Source organism: Dama dama, chromosome 5 (genome assembly GCF_033118175.1).
Source record: "Dama dama isolate Ldn47 chromosome 5, ASM3311817v1, whole genome shotgun sequence".
Taxonomy (NCBI): Eukaryota; Metazoa; Chordata; class Mammalia; order Artiodactyla; family Cervidae; genus Dama; species Dama dama.
Window position 1 is genome coordinate 4,281,362 of NC_083685.1, and position 27,154 is coordinate 4,308,515.

The 27,154-nt window shown below is 49.4% G+C and overlaps 1 protein-coding gene across 8 annotated transcripts in view; it reads right to left on the reverse strand.

Moving 5' to 3' along the window:
- Positions 1-1,532: 1,532 nt before the first annotated feature.
- The window catches only part of MTMR3 (myotubularin related protein 3), a 126,495-nt gene continuing 100,873 nt past the window's right edge, over positions 1,533-27,154 (reverse strand). For 6 of the 8 annotated variants that reach the window (XM_061141562.1, XM_061141564.1, XM_061141563.1 and 3 more), the window contains 12 exons: positions 26,152-26,265; positions 21,308-21,513; positions 20,677-20,808; positions 19,254-19,365; positions 15,755-15,950; positions 14,778-14,963; positions 11,675-11,845; positions 10,047-10,192; positions 7,936-9,337; positions 6,777-6,887; positions 6,235-6,323; positions 1,533-3,643 (listed from right to left, as the gene is read on the reverse strand). In XM_061141562.1, coding sequence (XP_060997545.1) covers positions 3,472-3,643; positions 6,235-6,323; positions 6,777-6,887; positions 7,936-9,337; positions 10,047-10,192; positions 11,675-11,845; positions 14,778-14,963; positions 15,755-15,950; positions 19,254-19,365; positions 20,677-20,808; positions 21,308-21,513; positions 26,152-26,265 — 3,037 coding nt within the window. In that variant the 3' untranslated portion in view covers positions 1,533-3,471. The other 2 variants (XM_061141565.1, XM_061141568.1) reach the window with 2 other exon arrangements.

Below are 27,154 nucleotides of genomic sequence, written 5' to 3' on the forward strand. Positions count from 1 at the left end.
CAGTATTTAATTCTTTATAATTTGCTAATGTAGAAGTAAACAATGAGCATTTTAGCAAAATCAATTTTCTGTACATCTTTACTAGGAAGTCTTAGTGGATCACCACAGTGCTATCGTTTTTTGGACCGGGATTGAGACCAAAGTACTCAAAGAAGGGAAGTACTGGAGACACCCAGGAAAGGCAAATCCGGAGATGAAGATGACGACCTGGCACCTCAAGGTCACCTTTAGCGCTCGGGGGCTCAAATACCTCTGAGTGAGGAAAACTGGCTGTGTCCTCGGGTAACCAGTTCCTCCACGTACAGCCTCCTCCGAGGGGCACATCCTTGCCTTCTGCCCACACTATGCAGGTCTCATCCATCTTTGTAACGCCAGCAGTTCCCCGTCTACGGCCCCAACGGCTTCGTTCGGTTCTACCAGGATTTCTAACTCCCCAAGGCCTAAAGCATCAGCCCTCAGGGACAGGAGCTCTGTGTAGAGACACACTCAGGTTTTCACAACATGGCCTAAACCCAGACTCCGCTCCCTGATGGACTGAAGGCCGCTGAAGTGGCACCTTCGCCCTCACACACCACCCACATGGCGCACAGAGATGTCAGAGTGGAACCAGCTGGAGTGTTTTAAAGCCTGTGTGCACTTTAAGCAGCGAGTACACCCAGAGGGTGATGAGGGCCTTGGGAGGCTCTCAGGTGGTCATCACAGGCCACTTGGCAAGAGCCCCCAACTCACCTCGGACGTAAGGCTGGCGACCCCAGAGCTGGGCACTGCTCGGTACCTACCCTCCCTCGGGAAGGACTGCATCACATTACGTCCCTCAGAGGCCCGAGGGACGGGAAGGGTGCCCAACAGTGACACGGAAGGAAAATCCCTCTACAGAGAGCAGGAGCGAGTCAGGAAGTGACGAGAAGCCATGGCCTTCTCTACTGGCTGCAGACCTAAGAGGCGGAAGTTCCTCCCTCTTGTGGGAGGAGGAAGGAGACCTCTAATTACACACACAGTCTACTCACATCCAGCTCAGCTTCTGCCCCAAGGAGTCTCTGCCAAGGACAGGCAGAGGCGAGGTGCTTTCTGGCCACCCCCTCAAAACCCCCCTCAGTCTCCGCTGCATGCAGGCCTCGGTGCTTACCTGCTGCTGCAGGTGCTGCCGACACGCCCTTGGTGTGTGGGGTTAAGGGGCCAGAGCACTGGCTGAAATCAAAGTAACAGCAAAAAAAAAAAAGCCTGGAGGACAGAGGTAGTTTTAATTACTGTTGACACTCACTCCTTCAGATAAGGAAGAATGGCCGACTGTTAAGATGCTTTCTTTTTAACTTTGGAGACAATAGGGGCAAAAACTATCAAAGACATGTGCTTCAGTGTGTGGGCATCGCGGTGCAGGCTCCTTGCCAAGGTCTAGAGTTGAGAAGAAACCTGGTTTTCCTGTGTCAGAATTCAATTTCTTAGCAGCACCTCAAACTGCTTTGGTGTCAGAGGGAAATGGGATGAAGGGGAATACACCACAGGGGGAAAAATCAGAACGTGTTAGCAAACGCTACCATGCGGAACACTAAACTTTATTCACTTTATTTATATATTTAACAGTTCTAAAGTATTTACTTCTTGCTTTGACAAAAAATGAAAAATATAGGAGCGCTCATTGACTCCTCTTTAGGAGAAAAGGGTCATATGTACAGCTGCGGAGAGTTACGGTTCCTCCTTTACATACAAAGAAAAACATTAATAAAAAAGTGCTTCATTGATCAAAAAAGGGCTAAGAGCTGCAAGCATTTATTCACACTGTACATCAGACCCAAGAAACCCGTAATCATTACCTCTTGGCACCTGTCACTAGGAACTGCACAATCTTCAATTAGACTGACTTCTCCCAACCTGCAAGGCCTGACCACACAAGAGTGTGGAGGAGAACTTACACCCTGTTTCACTAAATGCAAATTCTGAGCAGCTTGCTGCCACTGGAAAGTCAGACGTGCTCAGGTGCCCTTGGCTTTGCCTGGACTGACAGCTCCAGGGAAGGCTTCCGGGCCAAGTCTTGGCTACACCCAGGCACACACAGGAGCTACCTTCCTGAGACACAACTTGCCCTTCACCAGGGAACTGCTCCCAAAGGGTCAGGAGAGTTCCCAGGCCGCACCCCCACTGCTCACCACAATCTGCCCTGTTACCAGTTAGCAGCTTTTTGCAGAGCCTAGATGGCCCTTCCCCCGGGAGAGAGGGCAGGCACAAAACGTGGACACCAAGATCCCAAAGCACAAACCTAAACTCCGCTCCGCCCTTCTGCATGCCCACCTCCACCACAAATCCTGATTTAAGGCTCTTTGAGGGCCACATCAAAGCTTGCTGAGGAGAGGTGCCTCGCACTTCCCACGGGCTGTGTCCCTCCTCTAAGGAACCCTGCAGTCACCACATCGCCCCTCGCGGCTGACAAGCAGCACACAGCAGGACTGGGCAACGGCGGGGCCCTGCCAGCCGCGCCAAGGGGCAGCGGAGGAAGGCTGCTTCTGTGGGACACACTCCCCCTTTCCAGACGCTTGCACTCTGAGAGGCCGATTCTACCCCTCAAGGGGGAGATCCATGATTGTTTGGGAGTGGGGGGTGTCTCGGGAACCCTGAGTCTGGACTTCCCTGTGCTCGCCGAGGAAGAGAGTGTTTGGGGGTGCAGGCCCTGGAGGGGGCTTTCAGGTGCCCCCTGGCTCAGCGCCTACTCCGGCCTTGACTGCAGCAGCGGGGAGCTGTGCTCTGGCCGGTCTGACGCCTGAGGGTGGGAAGTGCTGCCAGCCTGGCTGAGGGGGCTGACCACTGACAGTGAGGGGGCCCAGACACCTGGGTCTGTTAACAAGACGACGAGAATCCCATGGAGGAGGAGATGCCAGCCCTCTCAGGGCCTCCGGAGGGTGCCCCCTCCCAACCCCACTCCCACTCCTCTGCCTGTGGGGGGACTGGCCCAGCCCCTCTTGAGGGGGAGAGGGCACACGGAACTGCTCTTAGGGCAGATGCTCTTGGCATCCTCAGAAGCAAAGGTTTTCCACTCAGCTCTGATGTGGCGGTGGTAATGAGGATCGGTCACAAACGGCAGCACCGGCTTTCTTCCCCGCTGTCTATCTCAGGCCTCCACTCCTGACTCAACCAGCCTCCTCCCATCCTGAAGAACAAAGCACCGCTCAGCATCGCTCAACAGCTGGCAACCTCTGGTCTTCCATCAAAAAAAATAATTTTTTTTTTTAAAAAGACAACCAGGGTACTTTTCTCTTTTTGGGAGGCAGAGGGAGGATAGAAAATGGAGAGGGAAAAAAAATGCGGGGTGGGATGGGAAGGGAGGAACCAAACCACAACCCAGTGGTGCATCCCAAAGTGCCCCCATTCTGCACAGCTGCACAGCGTTCCAGAGCGCACGGGCCTCCAGGTCTGCCCAGGCTGAGTGGGCCTGTCAGGGGAGCAGCAGCTTGGCCTCCGCCCGCCCCAGGTCACGGAGCTTCAGTTTGAAGTGGCAGCAATGGGCTTATCCAGTTCTAGGTCAATGCTGGAGCTTGTGGGATGCAGGCTGCTATAGCAAGACTTGCACACTCGACTAGGTTCAAAGAGCTGTTGGCTGGGAACTGGAACCTTCTGGTTACAACAACTGGAGCAGAATACGTTCCCACAGTTCCTTGAGATGAGAAAAAACAGAAACAGCATTAGTGTCAGCAGCAGAGACAGGCTGGGGAAACCAACTTCAGAAGGCAGAGCTGCCCTGTATGCAACTCAGATGTGCTGGAGACTGGACTCCTCTACACCAAACACTCCGGTGGGTCTGACCCAGTGAGAAGCCAGGCAGGGAAGGGACCCCTCCCGAGCACAGTCGCACACCACTCTCACTTTAAGGTCCAGGACACTTGGCTGCCTTACCACTATGGCTCAGGGTTACCAGGTGTCAGAAGACGCTGCTCAACAGAGATCCATGGAAGCAAATGGGCCCAGGGTGGAAGGCAGCTACTAGCTCGATGGCCGAGTCTTGGCCCAGGAAAACCCTGTGGCCACACCCACCTGAGCAATGGCCTCTGTGTAGCTTGTGATCATAAAGAGGCCAGAGACCAATTCAATTGGTCTCCGAGCCACTCAGATGAGAGAAACCTCCAGCCCACCTGGGGAGGGAGGAGCCCGTGCCCAAAGGCTCAGAGGCAGTAACACAGAACAGGCTGCTGTGCTGCCGGCATGCGAAGCCAGGAGACGAGCGACCCGTGCCACGTGCTCAGGGTAGAAAGACAATGCAGATGAACACGCGTGCACACACACCCCCGATTAGACAAGGGTCAGTCACTCGTGGGTCACTCTGCTGCCCGCATGCATCTCCAGGGAGTATCCGCGCTCTGAAGGCCTGACTGCACCCTGACCTCTCACCCTTCCTCCATTTGAAAGCCCAGCTCTGACGTGTGTGTGCAGCATAGGTCTGCACAGCCAAACAGATGCCCTACACGGCCTCCAGGAAAGGGAACTGGCAGAGGCTGAGTTTCTGCTCACCTTACAGCCCCACTCTGGGAAGGTCCTAAAATCAACCCCAATAAGCCCAACAGGAGGCTCCCAAAGAGTCTGATGCAGCCCTCCAACGATGTGGGGTCAAAAGCTAATGGGTAACTCCTCCTCAGCCAGCGTCACTCACGACCTTCTCCTTGATGCTCCTCAGAAAGGAAACCCACTGCTGGATTAAGGACCACTTAAGCACAAGAGAGAATGCTGAATACCCTTTGCAGACAAAAGAATACCACAAAAGGAAAGGGGCAATGAAAAGACAGAAGGAAAACCAACACACAAGACTTCATCCTCTGGAATGCAGTGAGTAATTCACAACTGTTTCTGAAAAGCGTGCATCAGTAAGAACCTGTGGTTACAGAGAGAAATTGCCTCAATCTATCTCTTAATGTGTACATTTATTTCACATACCTGCTGGAATTCAACTCAAAGGCCTGACATGAATTTGATGAGCTAAGCTTGTCTATCTGACCTCTCTCAGGCAATCCTGACAGATGCCATGTGGGGTCTTGCCTTGCAGTTTTCAATGCTAGCAGTTCTCTGGAAAGACCACCTCTGTTCGGTCCTGGGCTCTTTTTTTTTTCTTCCAAAGAAAAAAAAAAGAAAAGAAAAGACCAGTGATGCCAGTACCATTCTGGCATCGCAGGGAATGACTGACCCAAAAGACAGAGCTCTAAAACCCCCTCTACTGGCCACTTCACAGGACCAGCCCCTGCTGAAGCAGCCCTCTTCAGGGCTCGCCAGAGCAGATGGCTCGCCTGACCTGTGCAGTCAGCAGGCGCACCCTTGACTGCAGCCTGACCAGCTCCAGTGGTCTCCTCAGCCAGCGGCTGTGGTGCCCCCACGCCCCCAGCCCACCCGCCTGCGCTCCCGGACCCAAGCTTCATCCCGGTGAGTGCAGAGAAGGGAATGGGAGCGTTAGTGTGGAGAAGTTACTGTAGATGTGCAGACACCACAGACAGGCTGTTGCAAATGCTCACCATGTTTGATCAACACGATCAGTGTCCCTGCAAGGAGGGGAGAGAGAGCTCAGAGGAGAAGCCAACTAAAGACATTTGGGCTTGGGTGAGGGCGGGGAGATACACAGTCCTGGAAGCATCATCGCTGGACAGGGGGGTGGTTCCATTTTCAATCCAGGCCCACTCACGCAGGTGAGCTCTGTCACAATTCAGATCAAATTCCTATCCCAGGAACACTATGCTCCAGTCACCACCCCAGCTGGGGCAAAGCACCCATAGCCACTCACTCTGCAGCCCAGAAAGAAGTTAAGAGCCTTGTGGACCGAAAACTGCCTGCTCAGCCAGTCCCACCAGCCCCCACCCGCAAGTGGGGTGGGAGCAGGGAGCAGGGCAAGGGGCAGGCAAGTGAAGCTCCCTGCCCACAACAGGAAAGCTCTTTTGCTCACAGCAGCCGTGCTGCAGGGGAAGCACTTTCACTCTAGGAATAAGAAGTGGTGGTTTGGGTGGAGATGGCTGTTGTTCACCAATCAAGGAAGAAAAAACAAAAAGGGACATCATTTGTACATTTCAAAACTTACTCACAATCACTCTAAAATGAAAGAGAGAGACCAAATGCAGTTATGTAAACACCAATTTCAGAGGCACAAAAGGTGAGCCGGGGTCCTGAAGACCCCTGGGTCTGCCAGCCAGATGCCCGCATCTCCATCTGCAGGCTCTGCCCCAGCCTCGGCCCCCACACCCCCGCCCGCCCCGCCACTCCCCCCAGGTGCACCTGCAGTGATGCTTCCGGCTGGCAAGCCAGAAGGCACTGTCACACGCATAGCAGTGGGCGGCCAGGTGGTCAGGGAGCCAACGGGTCATCTGTAAAACAACGGGGCCAGGTCAGTGACAGGAGACGGCCATCCAGCTGGAGCCCACGGAGCCATGCCGGGGCAGCAAGCGTCACAAGGACCACACTGGCTCCAGGGGCACCAGCCCATCGGGCCTGATGTCAGCAGTACAAGAAAGGCGTCCAAACCATTCCCCTCGAGGGGACTCCAAACGCCCCTGAGATCGAGAGGCAGCCAGAGCAGCCCGGCTGCTGCGAGAGCGGGCAAGGCTCCATGCAGAGGCACTGAGGAGAGGGCTGGCTCGAGTTGCCCTGGCTCAGAAACTCCAGATCTGACGGGGAGTCATAGGTGCTGAGACTCAGAGAGGGCTAAGTGTGCGGTGAGCTCTTCCCTTGGCTGGGGCAGGGGGAACAGACGATGGGGGTGGAGAAGAACCGCAAAATAGTTGCATGGGTGGCACTCAGAACAGGGGCTGAGCCTGTACCTCCGTGTCCTGTTTATCCACCTGCTCCCAGCTGGCTTCAGAGAAAATCTCTGTGCTGCAGCGAGACAAACAGTTCTGATCCAGATTGCTTTCCGAGTCGGGAATTGAAGTCTGTTGGCAAACAAACACAGCTGAACAGAATGAACCTGGTCTCCTCCCAGAAGAAGAAAGAGCTTGGCAAAGAAGGGAGCACAAGGAATGTGGGCGGGCCTGGGTGTTAGGGCTGCTGAATCTCTAGGTGCCTCAGCCATCGAGAGCTGGGTTGAGCAGGTGCAGAGACAGGGTTGAGCTCAGCTGGAAGAGAGATACACAGATCTAAGGTGGGGTGCAGTGACTCTGGAGCGGCAGGGCAGGCCTCGGGTTCCAGGGAGTGAGTAGGCAAAAGTGACCAGAGTGGATTGGGAACTCTACGTCGGCTGCTCCAGGGGACCTGCCAATCTAACCCTGCCACTGACATCTGTGTGCTGAAACAGTGCTTTGGGCATGTCTTCCTTTCTCTGAAGGACTCTTTGGGAAAATGAAAAAACCAAGTCAGTTTGAAGTAAAGTGATTGGATGAGCCCGCCTTTAATGTACGCTGACTGATTCAGAGCCAGACTCACACCTGTACTTAATCACGCCGAGTCAATCCCACCAGGAAGGAGAGTGTCTCCCTGAGACCCTCCCCTCAGGTACCCCCCACTTCCAGCCACCAGGCCCATCTGCACTAACTCCCGACCGTGCTAGAAACCAATCCTTCTTCCCATCTCTATTGCCATCACCTGCCACAAGATGGGTACAAATACGTTTAGAAAGAACTAAACCTTCCAAGCCACAGGTCACGCTATTGGGGGCGGGGTAGGACAGGCACATCTGTGTTGCCGGACAAAGGTCACTCTGCCCAGCTCACGCTCTTCAAGGCCTGACCCTCCCTGCACAGAGAGCTGGCCGACCACACGGTGAGTGCGCCCTCTTCCTGCCTCTCCTGGAGACAGGACACCTGTGGAGAGTACGCAGGCAGGAGAAAAAAAGCAGTACTGCCGGTCACCTGGCGGAGGTGGGTCTCCAGCCTCTCTCCAGGGCTATTCTAGACCTTTCCAACTGCTTCTGAAATCGGGCAGAGGGCGCCCGGCGCAGCGTGCCCATCTCCTGTGCAGACGGAGGCACCATGGTGTACTCACCACTTCATCCCCGAAGTCCCCGTTGAAGCGCAGGGAGCTGGTCAGGTACTGGCTCTCCAGGCGACTCCTCAGCTCCTGGACTTGTTTCTTCAAGGTCTCCACTTCCTGCTGGTGGCCCGACTCAATCTGACGCAGGCGCTGCTGGATCGTGTCCGTGTACACAGGCATGCCGTCGTCGTCCAGGTGGCTGCGGGAAGGCTGCTCAGGGCTGCCGGCGGCCGACGGTCTCCCCGAGTGGCCGTGCAGCCACTTGTGGTGCAAGCCCCTCGCGTGTACGTGGGCAGAGCTGCAGCTTGTGGCCGACAGCTGGCGGCTCAGGGGGTCCTTGCTCCTCCCGGTCTCCCCATTGGCGCAGTGTCCATTGGGGGTGGGGTACTTCTGGAGGGTGCTAGGCCCTGGGGGCTGCTCCGAGGCCTTATTTTCAGTCTCTGGGGCACCGTTGCACACAAGCCCCTCTTTACATTCAGCTAAAGGAAAGGCACTAGGAGAATGCGCTGGGCTCCAGGCGCCACCAGGGGAAGTCCTGCACACCGCAGGCCCCAGCTGGGGCATCTCCGCCAGGCTTCTCTCTGCAGGCCTGGGCTCCACGGCTGGAGGAAGCACGTCCTTGCTACTGAGCCGGCCCCTGTGGACTGGGCCAGGTCTATGATGGCCCTGGGGCCCACTGTCTGACTTCACTTTATCTTCCATTAACATGTCCACAGACCCATCCATGTTTGGTCCTCTGGTCTCAAATGGAACTTGGGAGGGCAGAGAACTTGACGGTGAGGTACCAGAGTCAACGTCCACATCTGCTGAGACGGGAAGGCCTGCCTCCTCCCTGCCCTCTGCCACAGCTCCTATCTGAGACGGTGCCACAGGGACCTCCTGGGTACCCTCTCCCCTGGGCGGCTCCTGGAGAGAACTGGGGAGAACACTGGGCCCGCCCTGCTCAGGAACACCCTGTGAGAGCCCAGGAAGGCTGGTGCCTGGATGGCTCCTTAGGGCAGCCTCATCCACCTCTGGCTGCTGATCAGGTTCACGAGCTGAGCCCTCAGGGCTCTTACCCCTGCTCCCCTCTTCCAACAGAGCCTCCTCCTTGACCTCCTGCACCCCCCTGTGGGCTGGCTCCTCCACCCCACTCTCCTCTTTGGTGGCCTCTTGTAAAATGTTCTCCATCTGCCCCTCAGCTACTCCAGCCGCAACAGACAGCTCGGCACCACCCAGCACTTTGGTCGGCTTCCCCAGGCTGTCAGGCTCCACAGGCTCCTCCCCAGGACCAGCCAGGGTGCTCAGCTCCAGCGAGCGACGGTGCTCCTGCCACTTCTCGTTCAGGCTCGGGTCACTGCTGCGCCGGCTGGCCAGAGGCACTGTGTTGTCGCAGGCAGTGGTCAGATTGTCAAATGATCTGGTCTTTGGTAGCCTAAAGAAAGGAGTTTGGGGGAAATGAGGATCTGAGGTTGTTCTAGGGTAAGTCAGAGACAACAGGTTTTAACAGGCAGTCATTTCCTCACTGGCTCCATCACAGCTACTCAAGGAGCCGTGGCATATCTGGAGTAAAACTCAGGCTGCAGGCAGGCAGAGCTCCAGGCTGAGAACTTCTACTCTCGGGCACCTCCCCTACCTCATGCCCAACACATACAGATAAACTAATGCCAAACACGGTTTTAGAAAAACAATCTTCATGATAGTTCTGCATTTCTCAATTAGTGGCAAAGCAAAGTAGCGTTGCTGATTTTCTGATAGTACAATATTTTAAATTACTCTATTAGTCATCAGTCTGAATTCAGTAAAGCTAATTCATAGGTTGCAAAGCAGATTATCATCTAATAAAATCTGCCTTTCGAGAGCAAGATGACAGGTCACAACAGGGAGGCAGGAGCACAGAGCTGTGGGTCACAGGCACACAGAGGGTTTGCTCCATCACTGAGAAACTGCCCAAGAGCAGAGTGGAAACAGGGCCCAGGACTCTTCAGGGACGAGGCTCATACAGCCTCACAGCCCAAAACCCTTACCCCTTCCCTAAGAAAACCTCAAGAGAGCTCAGAAAGGTGTGGAGCCAGGCAATGTCAAAACCTCCGACCATCCCTGTGTACACCCCAACACAGGAATACGCCCGAGGAGGACCTCACCGGCTCAGAGGCGGCTCGTCGGGGCTGCAGCCTGGGGCGGGGTAAGGCGCACAGCTGTCGTCCGCGGGGGTGGACGGGGACGGGCAGGGCAGGTACACCGCGCTCCACAGCATCAGGTTACGCACGTGGCATACAGGGAACAGCACCTGAGGAGAGAGCGGGGACATGGGTTCAAACACGTTCCCACAGGTCCATCAGAAACGCCTAGAAATGGGGGGGGGGGGGGGGGGGGGGGGGCCCAGCAAGCGCCAAGCGGGGACGCCCAGCAGTCCTCAAGATCTCCGAAAGCCGTTACATGAGTGAACGCAGTTCTTATCGGGCCAGAGAGGGTGGTAGACATTTTTCACCCGAGAGCCTCTGTGAGCATGAAAATCTAAAAACATTTTTCAAAAATCCATTTCTCATCAGTTATTTCTTAAGTCACCTTTACTGAATGACTGGCTTTTCTCAGCTTAAATTGTTGCTTTTACTGCACAAGAAAGCGAGTCATTCTGCTACATGGTGATTGTCTGTTCCCTGGTACAAAGCCTGGCTTCAGAACACACTGTCAAACCTGTTTTACAGGATCACCTAAATTAATCATATGGAAAAGGAAGGAAGGAAACTTTCTTCCATACTGCTACTTGTCCAGCAGGCACAGGAGAGACAGAAGCAGCTAGCTTCAATCCTTCCTTGGACCACTTAACTGAAGTAAGACGTCATTCATTAATAGTCCAGCAAACCAATATAACCTCAGATTGGCCTCCTTGTCGGAGAAGGCAATGGCAACCCACTCCAGTACTCTTGCCTGGAAAATCCCATGGATGGAGGAGCCTGGTAGGCTGCAGTCCATGGGGTTGCTAAGAGTCGGACACGACTGAGCAACTTCACTTTCACTTTTCACTTTCAGGCATTGGAGAAGGAAATGGCAACCCACTCCAATATTCTTGCCTGGAGAATCCCAGGGACGGGGGAGCCTGGTGGGCTGCCGTCTCTGGGGTCGCACAGAGTCGGACACGACAGAAGCAAATTAGCAGCAGCAGCCTCCTTGTGACTTAGAATTTAAGATGCATTCTGACATGAGCAACAAGACCATGGACCAGTGCACAGATGTATGTGCTTCCTTTTCTCTGCTTAACAGGTGTTTCTTTGAGGAACAAAGTCTTAAAGGAGCTGCCAGTTCTCCATGTGAGCAGAGGGTCAATCAAACAGACAGGCTAGTGTCACACACAGTCTTCTGCTGAGGCAGAAGCTGCAGTGGCTATCACCGCCTGTTGACACTGGGAAGATGTGGGGGGCCTGCAGAGCCTTCTGAGCTGTCAGGCATCCGGGGAATGACCTAAGTGCCTCTTCCACATGTCAGGAGATGCTCGGAGTAAGTTAAGCTCTGGCAGAGATGCTCAGAAAAGACTCTTATCTAGAGTAGCCAAGTAGAGATGTGTGTTAAGGTCAAACCACTCTGAACAAAGAGGAGTTGGAAGCGGGGCAGAGTATAAACAGAAAACAGGCCTTTCTCAGGACAAAGTGGTTGGAAAAAATGGAACCAAGCCTCCAGAGACAACCGAGATGCCTTGTTGAAGAGGATCCCCTGTGTGCCCACCCCCGAGTTTATTCTGCTGCTGGGAGCAGAAAGACGGCAGGATACGTACGGCCTCTGCCTGCGAGGAGTACAGCAGGTTTCTGAAGGCCTTGTTGCCCGCCCGCAGCAGTGACCACACAGAGCACGTCCGCTCCTGTGTGTGCTGCTCCCCTCTCTCCTTGGCGTTGTTGCACAGGAATGTCCCGAAGAGGCAGGAGTAGGTGTGCTGCACCAGCTTCACCTGTGAGACCCAACATGAAGCAAAATCAAGCAAGGGGCCCATGTTTTCTGGGGGGACGTCAGCTCAGCAGAGCCACCTTCCCCAACACTCCTGATGTGCACTTCCGTTCACACTCGGGAAGGATGGGGGAACCAAGTTGCAGCCTCCTCACAACCCCGACCACCACCACTCCTGAGTCAAAAGGGCGTTGGCACCCCCATCCTCTCAGCCTCCTTGTAAACAGCTTCCGCGGTCCTAAGTTAACTGGGCACAGGAGCGGGTCAGTGCCACCAAGTCTGAACTGAGAGCACACTTCAGAACACTTCTCCTTCAACACGCCGCTGTCGGGCAGCCCAGACGTGTCTGTGGGCGCAGAGAAGCAGCAGGGAGGCCGCTCTCCCACCCTGCCGGGGAGGCCTGAGCAGTGCGAGGCACAGGGAGGCAGGAAGAGGGCCGGAGCACACACAGGGCAGCGTGAGAGGCCTCCGCTGCAGAGGGGGGATGGAAATGAGAGAGCAGGGCGTATGCACACTGGGGGAAGGGAGCTGGGAGGCTGTTCCAGGCACTAGCAACTGCCAGCACAATGGTCTTGAGATGAGCAGAAGCTTGCCACTTCTGAGGAACTGAAGGAGGCGAGTGTGACTGACGGACACTGCATGAGGTGAAGGGTGGGAGGAAATGAGCCTGGACGGTAACCTCTGGGAGAGCCCTGCAGGCCACTTTAGGGACTGTGACTTTTACTGTGTGGAAAAGCAGAGTAACTAGAGGTTTCCTGACAGGAAAGACACAGTCTATATCATGTTTCAGAAGGACCTCTGAGGCTGCTGGACTGTCTGCAATTGGGGCAACAGCTGATGGTGGCTTAGACCAGTGCTGGGAACAGCACAGGCAGCAATAAGTTATCAGGTTTTAGGTACATTTTTAAAGCAGAACAACAATCTGCTGACAGACTGAATGTGGAATATGAAAGGGGAGTTGAGGACAATATAAAAGTTTTGCCCTAAATGAACTGGAAGGATTGAGTTGCCATTTGGTAAGAAGGAAGACTTCTGGAAGATCAGTTTTGAGGTGGGGAGATATAGATATTAAGAACTAAGTTCTGAAAATGTTAAGTTTGAAATACCATTAAGACATTCAAGTGGAGATATTGAGCAGTCACAAGCAGATATCAGAGCCTGGAGTTAAGTAGAGACAGAGGTCTAGGCTGAAGACTATACATGTGAGAATCACAGATAGCAATTAAAGCCAAAGGACCAGATGAAATCCCTAGAGGAGGAGACTGACCTCTGGGGCATCCCAACATTCAGAAGTGGGGGGTAAGGAAGAACAGCTAAGGAGACGGAAAGGACCAGCTGGTGAAGCAGAGAACTAAGAGTGTGTGCTAGAAGTCAACTGAAGAAAGTGTTTCAGAAAGGGGTGATTAAATTATGCCAAATATTAACGATGAACCAAAGAATATGAAGAAAAGTCAAAAGGTACAAACTTCCTATTATAAAACAAGTCAGCGGGATGTGACATGAGTTAAGGGGATATAAGTCAGGGGGTCGGTTGTAAGACAGTGAGTAGTATTGTGCTGTATATCTGAAAGCTGCCAGGAGAGCAACATCTTAAAAGCTCTCATCACAAGAAAAAAACTTTGTCACTATGCATGGTGACAAATGTTAACTAGATTTTGGGGTATCTTCTAGCAGATGTGAGAGCTGGACTATAAAGAACTGAGCGCCAAAGAATTAATGCTTTTGAACTGTGGTGTTGGAGAAGACTCTTCAGAGTCCCTTGGACTGCAAGGAGATCCAACCAGTCCATCCTAAAGGAGATCAGTCCTGGGTGTTCATGGGAAGGACTGATGTTGAAGCTGAAACTCCAATATTTTGGCCACCTGATATGAAGAGCTGACTTATTGGAAAAGACCCTGATGCTGGGAAAGATTAAGGGCAGGAGGAGCAGGGGATGACAAAGGATGAGATGGTTGGATGGCATCACCAACTCAATGGACATGAGTTTGGGTAGACTCCGGCAGTTGGTGATGGACAGGGAGGCCTGGTGTGCTGCGGTTCATGGGGTCGCAAAGAGTTGGATACGACTGAACGACTGAAGTAACTAATTAGCAATATATACAAATATCAAATCACTGTTGTATACCTGAAACTAACAAAATGTTATCAATTATACTACAACTTTTTTAAAAGGTGACTGAAAACTGATCACTGGGTTAGCGACGTGAAGATCACTGGTGACCTTAACAAGAGCAGCTCTGGTAAAGTGGGGTGAACACCTGATTGACCAGGTTTCAAGAGAGAATGGGAGAAGAATTTTGGAGAGTAAATGTAGAAGACCTGAGGAGCTCTGCTGTGAAGAAATAAGAAATGAGGAAACAGCCCGAGGGGGATACAGGATCCAGAATAGGTGTGATCAAACAGGAGGCATTGCACCGTGTTTGTATGCCGACAGCAGTGATCCAGAAAAGCGGGAATAGGCCGACACAGAGGGCGGGAAGTAGGAATGCTGAAGCCGTGAAGCTGAGCAGAGGAGGGAGTGGAAGCTGGTGCACAGGTGGAGGGAAGCTGGAAGAGGGCAAGGCCAGTGTGTCCTCCTTCAAAGGACGGGAGCGGAGAGTGTGAAATAGACCCAGGCGGGTTGGTAAGACCGACTGGAGGGAGGAGACAAAAATCTGTTGTTTCTATTTTTAACTACTGTTTAGCACTTCTATTATCCATTTTTAAAGCTACACTGGAACAACTCAAAGACTTTATATAAACTTAGTGCACATGGATTCATTAAATGAACAAACACCTGTATTTTTTTTTTTTTTAATAAAAAAGGTAAGAATAGCCCCTTAATTAAATCTAGAAAGGATACTGTTAAATGTGAAAACTGGCCCACTAACACTTACACTGATACCCCTACGAATTTAGAGGGTCCCCAAAATGAAGAATCACAAGCAAAGACTCACAAGGAATGCTTCATTGAACTCAAAAGAGCATGGAAATTGCCTCTGAAGCTGATGAACACAGTCAAGCCACTGCAAAAACACTGGGCAACGCTCGTTCAGATCATCCGAGTTCTCCCCATGACCACACCGGTCAGCAAACTTGTGGCCAAAATCCAGCCACTCCATCTCCACGAGGACCTGGAAACCCTGCGGAGAAGCACCCAGGAGAGACCCATTTGTGCCTGTCTATCCAAACTATGATTGTCCTGAACCCAAGGTCACCAACAGGAATCCCTTTCAACAGCCTGCACTCAGTCCATCAGGAGCCCCGACCCAGCCCCATGGCCAAATGATAGGACACATACTTAGGACGGTTTCCCAACTCCCCCGCCTCCACTCCATAATCAGCAGAGGGGTGGTAAATTAAGCGTTTATCTAAGTCTTTGTTAAGACTGTATTTTTAGTGCTTCCTTCACTATTAAAAAGTCACACTTTTGTCCCCTTCCTATCTTATTTTTAGATTTCTTTCATGTTACACTTATGAAGTCATGTTTGTAAAATCTTCCCCAATCCCAGATTTACATATATTTTAGGGTACCTTAAAGGTTTTTCTTGTCTCTCTAATCCAACAGGTGATATTTCACAATAGGGTTCTTTCTGCACAGAACACTGTGGTGACATCTAGACCCGTTACCCTAAGAAGCACGTCAAGATCCTTCCTACAGAAACCCCATTTTCCGGGGTAGCCAAAACTTTTCCATGTAGATATTCTGCAAAGGAAAATATGTCTGTATGCTCAGTACCTTGTTATCTACAATCCACCCCCTTTAAAGAGGGACAGGTGCTGTGGTAGGTACTACTACAATTTAGCTCAAGGTAAAGGAGCAGTGATTCTAAACCACAGAAATTTCACTTTGACTGGACCTAACCACCTGAACCAAAACTGATCCTAAATCCCTGCACGGTTCCCCTGGTCATCCTGAAGGGCTCAACCCTACCTCTATGGTTCGGTAGTAAGGGTCCAGCAGGAGCTTAGCCAGTGCCACAATCTGGGGGGTGCGGTCCCAGCCGTCGGAACAGTGCACCAGCACGGGCCGCTGGTCCCGGTCCACAGCGTGCACCACCAGGAGTGCCGACTTCAGCAGCACAGACAGGTGATGGAGCCACTTGGTGCCCTCGAGAGCTGAGAGCCAGCTGAAACAAGAAACAGGAGGGGACAGGAGACGCTGACGCACACTGGGTCACGCCAAACACCTGTCAAACTGAAAAGCAGTTTCCAAAGACACTTCCCTCCAAAGAAAACAAACAGGAAATCTCTGTCTTTATAAAGTATGTACAAGGACTAGGCCCAGGCCCCACCACGCAACACAGGAAAGCCTTAGAAATAGGACAGTAATTAACAGGGCCACCTTTTGTTCCAAAAATCTTACTGCTAATTTCCCAGGGAGAATTAATAATTTTCAGTCCGTAAAGAGTTGTATCTACCCAGTAAAGTTTGTTCTTTCTGGAATTTTCTCCTAAAGAAAAAAATGCAACCACTTCTGAGATGGAAAAAAGAAAATATTTGTATTTAATAATCAGCAACTCTGCCTAACAAGTTCTCAAAAAAAAAAAAGGAAAACTCAAATATATATGTCTGTGGGGACTTCCCTGGTGGTCCAGTTAAGACCCTGTGCTCCCCATACAGGCCAGGGTTCGATCCCTGGTCTGGGAGCTAGATCCCACATGCTGCAACTACGAGTTCGCCTACGTAACTCAAGATCCCACATGCTGCAACCAAGATTTGGTACACACAAATAAAATAATTAAATATATTTAAAGCAATATGTTTCTGTAACAAGATACAGTGCCTTCCCTAGTGGTTCAGATGGTCAAGAATCTGCCTACAATGTAGGAGACCTAGGTTCAACCCCTGGGTCAGGAAGATCCCCTGGAGAAGGGAATGGCAACCCACTCCAGTGTTCCTGACCAGAGAATCCCATGGACAGAGGAGCCTGGTGGGCTACAGTTCACGGGGTCGCACAGAGACAGACATGACTGAGGGACTAACACTTTCACAAGACACAAGTTGGATGCCACTCCAATAACAGTGCAGACAGCATCACTTAGCACTACTGACCAAGTCTTGAATGGTTATGGATTAGAACTGGGTAGGCCCACACTAATGATTTAGACTCACACAAGTGAGTGGTCAATGGCTGCTGGGCTTAGTGAAGACTGGATTCAGCTGGGATCGAAAACAATTTTTTCAAAAGTATCAGATCCCAAGAACTACCCCTTGGGAATAATGACAATAGGTTTTTTAAAATTGTGCTCACATTTTGTTTCTTGTGCCCTGCCATGAATTCTACTCCCCACCCCCCACAAAAAGCTCAGATTTCTCCAAAATATGATCAGATCTGTGGTTAAGGCCATAGTCCAGCCCTTCAAACACTGAGTCTGAGGAAGGAATGAATACTTCTATCAGGGAACTACGAGAAGGCTTTTGCTGTGATGAGTCTATAGAGGCCTATTAAACCTTGGGGGATAAGTATGAGTTTCTGGAATAGCTGAAAGAGAGGGTCTTTCCCGGCAAACAGACAACAGAACGTACTGCATAAGTGCTGGCTTCACAAGGATTGGCTTGTTCTACCAACCAGACTGACTCCTAAACTGTCTCAGGCACAGTTACACTTGCCCTGTGCAGTGCCTAGCATACACTGAAGGTTCCTACTTATTAAATCGTGGGTAAAAATTCTATCTCAAGACTTTCTATGGGCTATTAAATACATGAGAAATATTTTTTGCAGGTGGATTCTTTATTCTTATTCCTCACACAGTCTTGAAAAAGAAAACTAAAAGGTGGGGCTTAGGAGAACAAATACCAAGTTACCTCCTGGCCCCTGGAGAAACAGTAAATGAGAACCCAGTTCTCTTGAATCTGACTGACTCATCCTTAAAACCCAGTCAGTGCCTCCATGCCCAACACAGAAGCTGCATCCAAAATCTGCCAATGGAGGAGGTACTGATACTGCGCTGATACTGCAGACTCCCTCGTCCTGTTCTCAAAAACTGAGGGAGAAACACAACCGGGCCTGAGCCCTTCACAGCTGCAAGCAAGTGTCAGGAGGCCGGCTTACAGCTACTCCCGCCACAGCCATAGCATCTCTATCTACAGGGAAGCGTCAGTAATGCATTATGATCTGTGCCAAATACAGACAAGTCATCTCCTTCTTCCTTTACAACTTCCCTCCTCCCCGACATTCATGTGGACCAAACAAGGCCTAATTAATTATATCTTCTTGACTCAGAGCTTAAAAAACAGCTTTTTAAGAAAGACTTTTAACCTATGGAAGATACTAGAGACCAGGGAGTATTGACGCTATCCCTTTTATAGGCAGGAAAAAGGTTATCAGGAATTAACCTGATAACCACAGGAATTAAGCCACTTGGCTTGAGTCACGCAATTAGTGGCAGATCCCCTGGACCCTCAGCAGACTCTTTCTGTGTGCCATCAGCAGAGAAGGGAGTGCTACTAGCTGGGCTCTAAGTATGTGTAGCAGTTGCAAATTGCTGACCCTCCAGGCAAGACAGCCATCATTTCTTTGGTCAGGCTTTTCCCCAAGGACAAATGCTTCACCCTCTCGGCTGATTGCAACTATGATGAAATTAATCATTTGCTACCAGGAGTTCGTACAAGTGATTCAGGCAGCCATTTGATTTAATAAATCAAAGGATGCTGCAAAATTGATGCAATCATGAGATCTACTGAACAGAACTCAGAGAAATTGCTATGGGCTCTTGCATGAACACCAGAAAACAGAAAATTCTATCTTCTCTGGCACCAGCCTGGCTTCCTGAAATAGTAAAATAGGGGCTTTTAAATATTTATCTGTCCATATTTGTTTTTACAGAGCATTCCTCCTAATTTATCTTGTATTCAAACAGTTCCCTTGTGGGAAGGGGTGTTATTTCACCTTCCTCACAGCAAATGCCAGCCATTCATTTTTAATAAGCAATAAAAATCATGGTAATGTTTTTAGTAAATAAGAAAGTAGTTTAAAATCAGAAGCAAGTGTAAAAGGAGCTGATCTCCTGGCATGTTTAAAGGTTTAACCCTTTCTAGAACATGATGAATACACTTTTACTCTTCATGGTAAAACACTCCAGTTCAGAGGAGGTTAAGTGTCACTACAGGATGTCAGAAAACAAAGAATTAAGTTACTCTGAGTCAAAAACATGGAGAAGAGAAAGAAGAGGGCCTGGGAAAAATAAGGCAGCAGTGCTTCTGTTCTGAGGGTTGAGACCTGTTCTCTGCTGCACATTTTCAAACCTTTCAAAGGGCTAGATTTTTCTCCCAGCTCCTCCTTTTTGCTGCATGATCCTCACACAGGAAGGAGAACACCCATGGACTCATGGTAAAACTCAAGTTTACCCAAAAAATAGAAAGACCCCCTCCAACTCATTAAAAAAGAAAAAAAGGGCAGTGCAAACTTCAAGCCAAGGCCAAGGTCTTACTTTCCCGGATCTGGCATCTGAGTGCAGAGCAAACGCAGAGACTGAAAACTCCTCCGAATTGAATGAATGTTTGCCATCCCCATGAAAACAACTTCACAGTTTGGGTAGTACTCTGCAGACAGCAACAGAGAGAACACAGATATGGTGAGTTTAACGTCCACAACGCCAAGTTCAAAAGGAGCAAACTGGCTCTAGAACAAATCCACTGGAGCTGCTGCCTAATGAAATACTGGTGTTTTGATGACTATTAGCCCAGTCCTTTATTATACAGCACTGCACTTGATTTTTAGCCATCTTTTTGAAAAGGAAGGATTTGTGAAAAAGATGTGTGGATGTGTCAGTCGCTCAGTTGTGTCTGACTCTTTGCGACCCCACGGACTGTAGCCCGCCAAGTTTCTCTGTCCATGGAATTCTCCAGGCAAGAATACTGGAGTGGATTGCCATTCCCTTCTCCATGTGAAGAAGGTACTGACATAAAATAGAAGCTTTTATTAAAAAAAAAAAAAAGCTGTGTACTTCCACTTTAGGGCTTCTCAGGTGGCTCAATGGAAAAGAATCCACCTGCAGGAGATGTGGGTTCAATCCCTATGTCAGGAAGATCCCCTGGAATAAGAAATAGCAACCCACTCCGGAATTCTTGCCTGGGAAATCCAATGGACAGAGGAGCCTGGTGGGCTACAGCTGATGTGGTCACAAAGAGTCAGACATGACTGAATGACTGAGGGCGGACACACATTTTCTTCTACCTTACCCCAGGTTTACTTCTTGGGCCTCTGCTAACATGCACCTCTGGAATTTATAAGAAGAACCAAGCAGAACCCCGCACTCACGCATTCGAATCCTGTACTCACACCGCTCTTTCCAGCCATCAGCTCACACCTGAACACGGGGCTCGGGGCCTGTCCCTGCTCCATCGGCACACAAGCGGCACCCAGAGGCCCCTCCGTGGGGAAAGCCAGGATGCACATGGTGGGGCGCCACAGGTCAGGACCGAGGCGCTTCACTAGAGTTCTGCATTTTCTTCAAATTCTACCCCACGTTTTTCAAGTAAAAGCCATCTGAGGACTTTTCTGTGGGGCCAGTGATGAGCATACCCAATGTCAAACACAATAAAAAGCTTTTAGAAGGCTAAGAAATCAAGCCACCAAAGAAGCAGCTTCCAAACCTAACAGGCCTTCTTAAGGGAGAGGACTGACTTTCCTTGTCACCAAAAGGCTGGCACCGGGAAGGCAGAATCTGGTTTCACTGCACTCCCTCCTCCATTTCTCCCATGAAAAGAGCATGCAGTACTGCGACTCCAAGGAGAAATGTGGCTTCCTCAGGACAGGCTGAGAACATGGCTTCCCACTGGTTTCAGGCTGAGGACTGAGGCCCAGGTGGGCACGGGCGGCCCGCATGAGGACAGCAGCGCTGCGCGCCTCACCTGGGCACTCACAGCCGCCTCCTTTGGCTCGGTTTGCCACTGCTGCGGCATAGGAGCGTGCGTCCAGGATCAAGAGCTTCTGCGGCTGGATGGCTAGACTCTCTGCTCCTGAAGCATTCGACAGAGAAGAATCTGGGGACATCAGGAGCAGGAAGAAAAAACACAATGAACCTGTCTCTCCCAGAGCTGTTGCAAAATAAGAACCACAGACACTTATTACAGTACCCAAAAAACTCGATTAACTGAAATCCACCTAACCCAAACTACCTAAATACAATGGGACTTCTCTCCTGAGTTTTGTTTTTTATTTTGCCTACAATCTCTTATACTTCAGTTCTACCTAGAATGACTACAACATAAGCCTCATGGTCTGGAAACACTGTGTAGGTCCCCTATCTTATCTTGTCACGACTGCAAGAAAGACAACACTCTAGTCCTCTTAAACCAAGTTTGAAAGAGAAGGTCTTCTGGTTTTTGCCAAGACCCATTACTCCTCAAACAATCCCACTAACTGAAGTTTCACTCTTGCTATTCTAAGAAACCAAATTCTGTCTTAAACGAAAAAGGCCATTTCAAGAAAAGGTTGTCAGATGCTATAAAAACTGCTGCCAGAGGCCCAGGGACAACTTACCGAACTCCACATCAGAGAGGTCTCCTGCGCAGGGGAAGTCCCGGGGGCTGCTCCTCGGCGGCGGCTTGCTGCCACTGGACCGGGAGTCGGAGGCACAAGCCTTGGCTACTGACTGCACCAGGTGCTCGTCGTCGGCGTTCCTCCAGCCCCACCAGCTGACCTCTGGCTGTCCGCAGCGCGCAATGACAGCGCCGTTGCTCTGGTGCCTGTGTGGGCAACAAGGCGACAACCGCACCCAGCCCTGCGGCCCCATCTGGGTACTCTGTGCTCACACAGAGAGTGACACAATAGATTTTAGATGCCTTAATGAATGGTTTGACTACAGGCATGTGATGGGTTAACTTTAAGGCCTCCCAGGGCAGAAGTTTTATAAACCATCAGAATAATGAAATCTATCTGGATCTTTCTGGATTATCATACCATTTTAGAGACCTTTGTAGAATAACCAACAAAATGATAAATGTGTATTCTTACATAAAACAAAATATTCATGAAGAATAACTACTTTTGGAAAACTACCTGAATAACTGCTTTTGGAAAATTGGGTAAAAAGTAAAATACCAATGCCACACTAATTCTGCTACTTAATAATGAAGCATTAATCTCTCCTTTTTAATACTACCCCTGAATATCCAAGCTTAATGGATGCTAAGACAAACATCTGTTTCCTCACTGATTTCTGAGGACTCAGCATAGCAACTGTGCAATTATGGCTGGTTTGAGGATTCTTTTCAAAACAATATCCCACATTTGGGACTGAAATATTTACCTGGGCCACAATGGACTGCTTTACAAAACCTCCTGAGATTTCATGAGTCACAACTGCTCTTACTATAGGCAGAGAGCTCAATGAGCCAGTTACCCTTCCATAAACTCTTAGAAGGAAATTAAGAGCATCAATAAGCCATACTCTGATAAGACCCTTTTTGATGGAAAAAAAAATAAATAAATAAAGACCAGAAATTATATCCAAGCTTTTGTCTTGGATTGTCTATCCAAGCTTTTCCTAATTAGGACTTTTAGTAAGGTGATTTTAGCAACTAAAAAGTTGTAAGGGTAATGTAATTTGGTAACAAAAAGGAATCAAGCTCTAATACATGTCACAACATAGATGAACCTTGAGTATGTTATTGCTCCAAAGTGAAAGAAGTCAGTCACAAAAGACATTATGATTCCATTTATACAGTGTCCAGAACAGGAAAATTTATAGAGATAGTATGTAGATTTACTGATAACCCAGAGCTAGGGAGTGTGAGGAGGGAACGGGGAATGTCTGCTAACGGGTCTGGGACTTCTTTTCAGGGTGGGGAGAACACACTGAAGTCTAAGTATAGTGACGGCCGAACAACACTGTGACCATACTCAGAACACTGAGCGGCACACATTAAAAGGTGAACGGTATGTGACAGCTCGGTAAAGCTGCTGAGACGTTATAAAGTAGTCAGTTCACTACAAAAATAAATGAGTAAAAAACCAGTAAGCAAAAAATTTTATCTCCCAAATTCTATATCCTAGAGAGAACAGTCAATGTCTTTACTCCCATTAAAATTGTTTCCAAATACACATTCATCCACATAAAACATATGTGGATGTTTTATGCACAGATGGGTTTTTAACAGACTATTGCATCTAGATGTCTTGTTCAAAGGACAATGTGAGAAAAATTTTTGTCTTTAATCCTAAAACTCATCAACAATAAAATTAAATTTGGGAACAATAAATTCCACTGGAATCATCAGTTTGTTTGTCGTTTTTAAATCGTCCCTCATTAGGAGAGACAAATAATAGAAAGTACTTGTGTATAGCCAACACAACAATTAGGTCAACTGCTGAATGCAGCTAAACTATAAATAAAACCTCATTGATTCTTAAAATGCCTACTAGCATACAATAATAGATGCCGGGTAACCAATGAGCCGAGGGGCGGCAGCTCTTTACAGAATAGGGTAGTGGGGTCTTTGCTGCACATCCTTTTCTTCCCAAATTTTTCCCAGCAACGCTCGAGAAGAACAGTAGATGGCACTCGTCAGCCTGGGTCTTGGGTTTTAAGGATCACAGTATGATAGCTAGATGGCAACTGAATTGCTGCAAAAAGCAGTTTCCGCAGTCTTCTAAATGCTTTAGATAGCAGGAAAGAGAACAAAACACTGTAGCTAAAAATCACTAAAGAGTGTTTCTATCATTTTAAAACAGAACCAGGAAAAATCAACTTAAGATGTTCAATGGATGAGCCCCCTACTAAACAGTGAATTCTTCAATTTTACATATAGAAAGATACAAATGTTTAAACTGTCCCGAAGTTAGTATTAGTCAAACTCCCTAAATGACTCGAAAAGTGAAAGTCTTAGTTGCTAAGTCGTGCCCAACTCTGTGATTCCATGGACTGTAGCCTGTCAGGCTCCTTTGTCCAGGGAAATCTCTAGACAAGAATACTGGAGTGAGTTGCCCTTCCCTTCTCCAGGAGATTTTCCCGACCCAGGGGTCGAGCCTGGGTCTCCTGTGTTGCAGCAGACTGTTTACCGTCAGAGCCACCAGACAGCCCCATGACTAGAAGTTTCTAATCATCACTCAATGCAGAGTGAGAGAGCTGTAAATTGCACTACAGATGGGCAGGCAGCCTTTGCACTGTCACTGTGTTAAAGCAACCTCCATCTTCAATAATAAATCCAATTAAGCACTCTCGTCACCATGGGAGAAAGCACTGATCAGATGCTGGTTCAATGTGGTGCTTTCAAGAAAAGTGCGGCCAGCAACCTCAGGAGTCATTAGCGATCTACAGACAACTACATTCAGTAAACACATGTTGGATTCAGAAGCATCCTGCCACCTGAGCTAACAAAGCTCATTCCTTCTGGCATAAACTCTGGAAGGGACAAGAAGCTTCCCATGTTTATTCTAAGTCTTTCTTCAGCCTACACTTTTAGGCCTCTCTACCAATAGGGAGAATTTCACAGAATGACCCTTGCTTTGAGATGAGAGTCCTTTCCCCTTACGCTCAAAGTCAGCTAACTCCGCAAACGACAGGGCTGCTGATCTAACACAGCTGCTGGCCGCAGCTGGCGGCTTTCCCTATTTGAGCTGGCCCGATCACTGGTAAGGCTCACAAATCCTTTCAGCTTGCACTGCTCTCTAATTCCTGTGTCAACCTTACCACCTGAATGATAGGTAAATTTGGTGACCTACTTTTCTAGAGGTGTCTGAAAACAACAGTGATGAAAACTGAGACTGAAAATTTAATGGGTTTCCCTGGTGGCTCAGATAGTAAAGAATCTGCCTGCAATGCAGGAGACCTGGGTTCGATCTCTGGGTTGGGAAGAACCCCAGGGGAAGGGAATGGCTACCCACTCCAGTATTCCTGCCTGGAGGATTCCATGGACAGAAGGGCCTGGCAGGTTACAGTCCATGGGGTCACAAAGAGTTGGACACGACTTAGCAACTTTCATTGGGCCAGAAGCAAATGTGTACTTTCACATCTCTCCCTCTTCAGGATGGCCACTAAAATCTGCCTTCCATGGACTAAGAAAACAAGCTGGTTACCTCACTAGGAATTATACAAGAAGTTTTAATTTTAAACCCCTTCTTACCACCTCAGTATTTCAATGGACTTCCTTCTGGCATGAGCTTCTAACTAAGCCTCACTGGTTTGGCCCAAATTCAAGGAGAGTCCATAAAGTCTGCAAATGGGGAAAATGAAATGGGGACTATGAATATTACAAGGACATCTGAAATTGTTCCAAAACATGAGGGAATGACTTCTTAAAAACTTCACATGATTTGTGAGGATTCAGCTACATAGTCACTGAATTATAAAAGCAGCCCTCAGGAATACAATCTACTCCAGATACTGATTAGGAAGCCTTGTGTGACAGAGTCACTCAGATGTCACAGCATACCTGTGAACTGAGAACATCATGGGAACAGGCTGAGGTCAGTTAGGGAACTTGCTCAAGGTGCCACAGCAAGGCGTGTCAGAGAGCAGACTTGAGTTCCAACACTGTGCTTGTGACCACATCACCACCCCTTCTAGAATTTGGCTCCCTTGACTCTCTTGCCTCTGATCTCTAGTATGTTCTAACCAGCCAAGGGCTAGCCTTCTCTAAATGCTCCCTCTCAAAACAAACTTTTTCCGTGTGGCAATATTTCAACCACAAAGACAATCACAAATCTACACTCCCTATTCTCACTTTCCAGGACTCATTTCTCTCAATGCAAAGGTCATCAACTGAAGCTAAAAGCAGTGAATACATTATCTTCCCATAGAATGTCAGAAGAGGGCTTCCCTGGTGGCTCAGTGGTAAAAAATGTGCCTGCCAGTACAGGAGACACAGGTTCGATCCCTGGTCCTGGAAGATCCCACAGGCTGTGGAGCAACGAAGCCCCTGTGCCACAGCTGCCGAGCCTGTGCTCTAGAGCCTGGAAGCCACAACTACTGAAGCCCACCGCCCTAGAGCCCAAGCTCCGCAATAGGAGTAACCACCGCAGTGCGGAGTCTGTGCACGCAGCTAGAGTAGACCCCACTCGCCTGGACTGGAGAAAAGTCCATGCAGCAACGAAGACCCAGCGCGGCCATAATTAAACAAACATTTTTAAAAAACAAAACAATGTCAGAAGGATCTTAAAATAGCAAATCCAGCCATTTTTCAATCAAAATTTTCTTTTCAGTGTCAACTGAATCATCAGGTAGTGTTCCAGTGAAGTACTGACTGGTCCATGACTGGACGAGCAACTTTAACAAAAAGGAAGCGCAAAATAGCCTGGAGAGCTCCCTGAACCAACATCACCCCACCCCCGGGTGGCAGCACAAGCAGCACCAGACCAAGCTGGACCTGGCCAGGCCTCCTTACCTGTAGACAACAGCAGGGATGCGCTTCCAGGACCGGAAGCCTGCAACACTTTCCAGTTCTTTGTCAGTGATCCAGGCAGGCACTATGAGCTCCTGTGGATAGCTCCCACACAGCCTAACAGGGACAGTGGGGAAGAGGGAGAAGGGGAGGGGGAGGAGAGACTCGAGTGAGCCAGGGTAAGGGTGGGCATCAAGCTACCCCAGAGCCAGTTCAAAAGGCAGCAAGGAGCAAGACTTGAGGCTTCGCCCTACTCAGTGGAGTGGGCTGCCCTAAGTGTTATGCATGTCAAGTGATACTACCTTGGGTTGTTCCACTTGATGCTGCCTTTTGGAAATCTGGCCATCTTAACAATCAATGAAAAACAGGGAGCTGAGAGGCACTCACTCTACCCTAACTGTTGTAACCAATATACGGATCACTTCTAACTACACAGGTACCCAGTTCACCTGCAAAGGTGGAAGTCTGTGTTACTCTACCAGGCCCTCAGTCTTTCAGGGAAACGTAATAAGTGCAAGAGCCCCCAGTTTCGACTTCCCAGAGACCTCATAGGATTACTAAGGTGTTGTTTGATGTGAACCAAACAAGGTGTCCTAATTGTAGGTAACAGGTGCAGCTGTGGGTATACAGATACAGCAGAGTGGGTCAGCCCCACCTGCATACACAATCACAGGCCCATTAAGCCAAGTCAATGATGCGAGTATGCTATTAATCATCATTTCTATAAAACACACTTCAGAACTACAATCAAGGGGGGGGGGAGCCAGTTTTTAAAAAATTTTTATTTTATCTTACAGTTGACTTACAGTGTTGTGTTTAAAAAAAGCTGCTTTCATTAGGGAAAACATTAGGTGTTTTGTTTGTCTTACTTCACAATTATTTGGATTGCTACACTCCTGTCCTCTAAGTACCACATTACCTAGCAGTCAGCTCTTCACCAAGTATGGCCGCTCACTCGGCAGATACGTAGTCTCCAGTATAGGAAAGGTGGGTTACATGCGAGCAA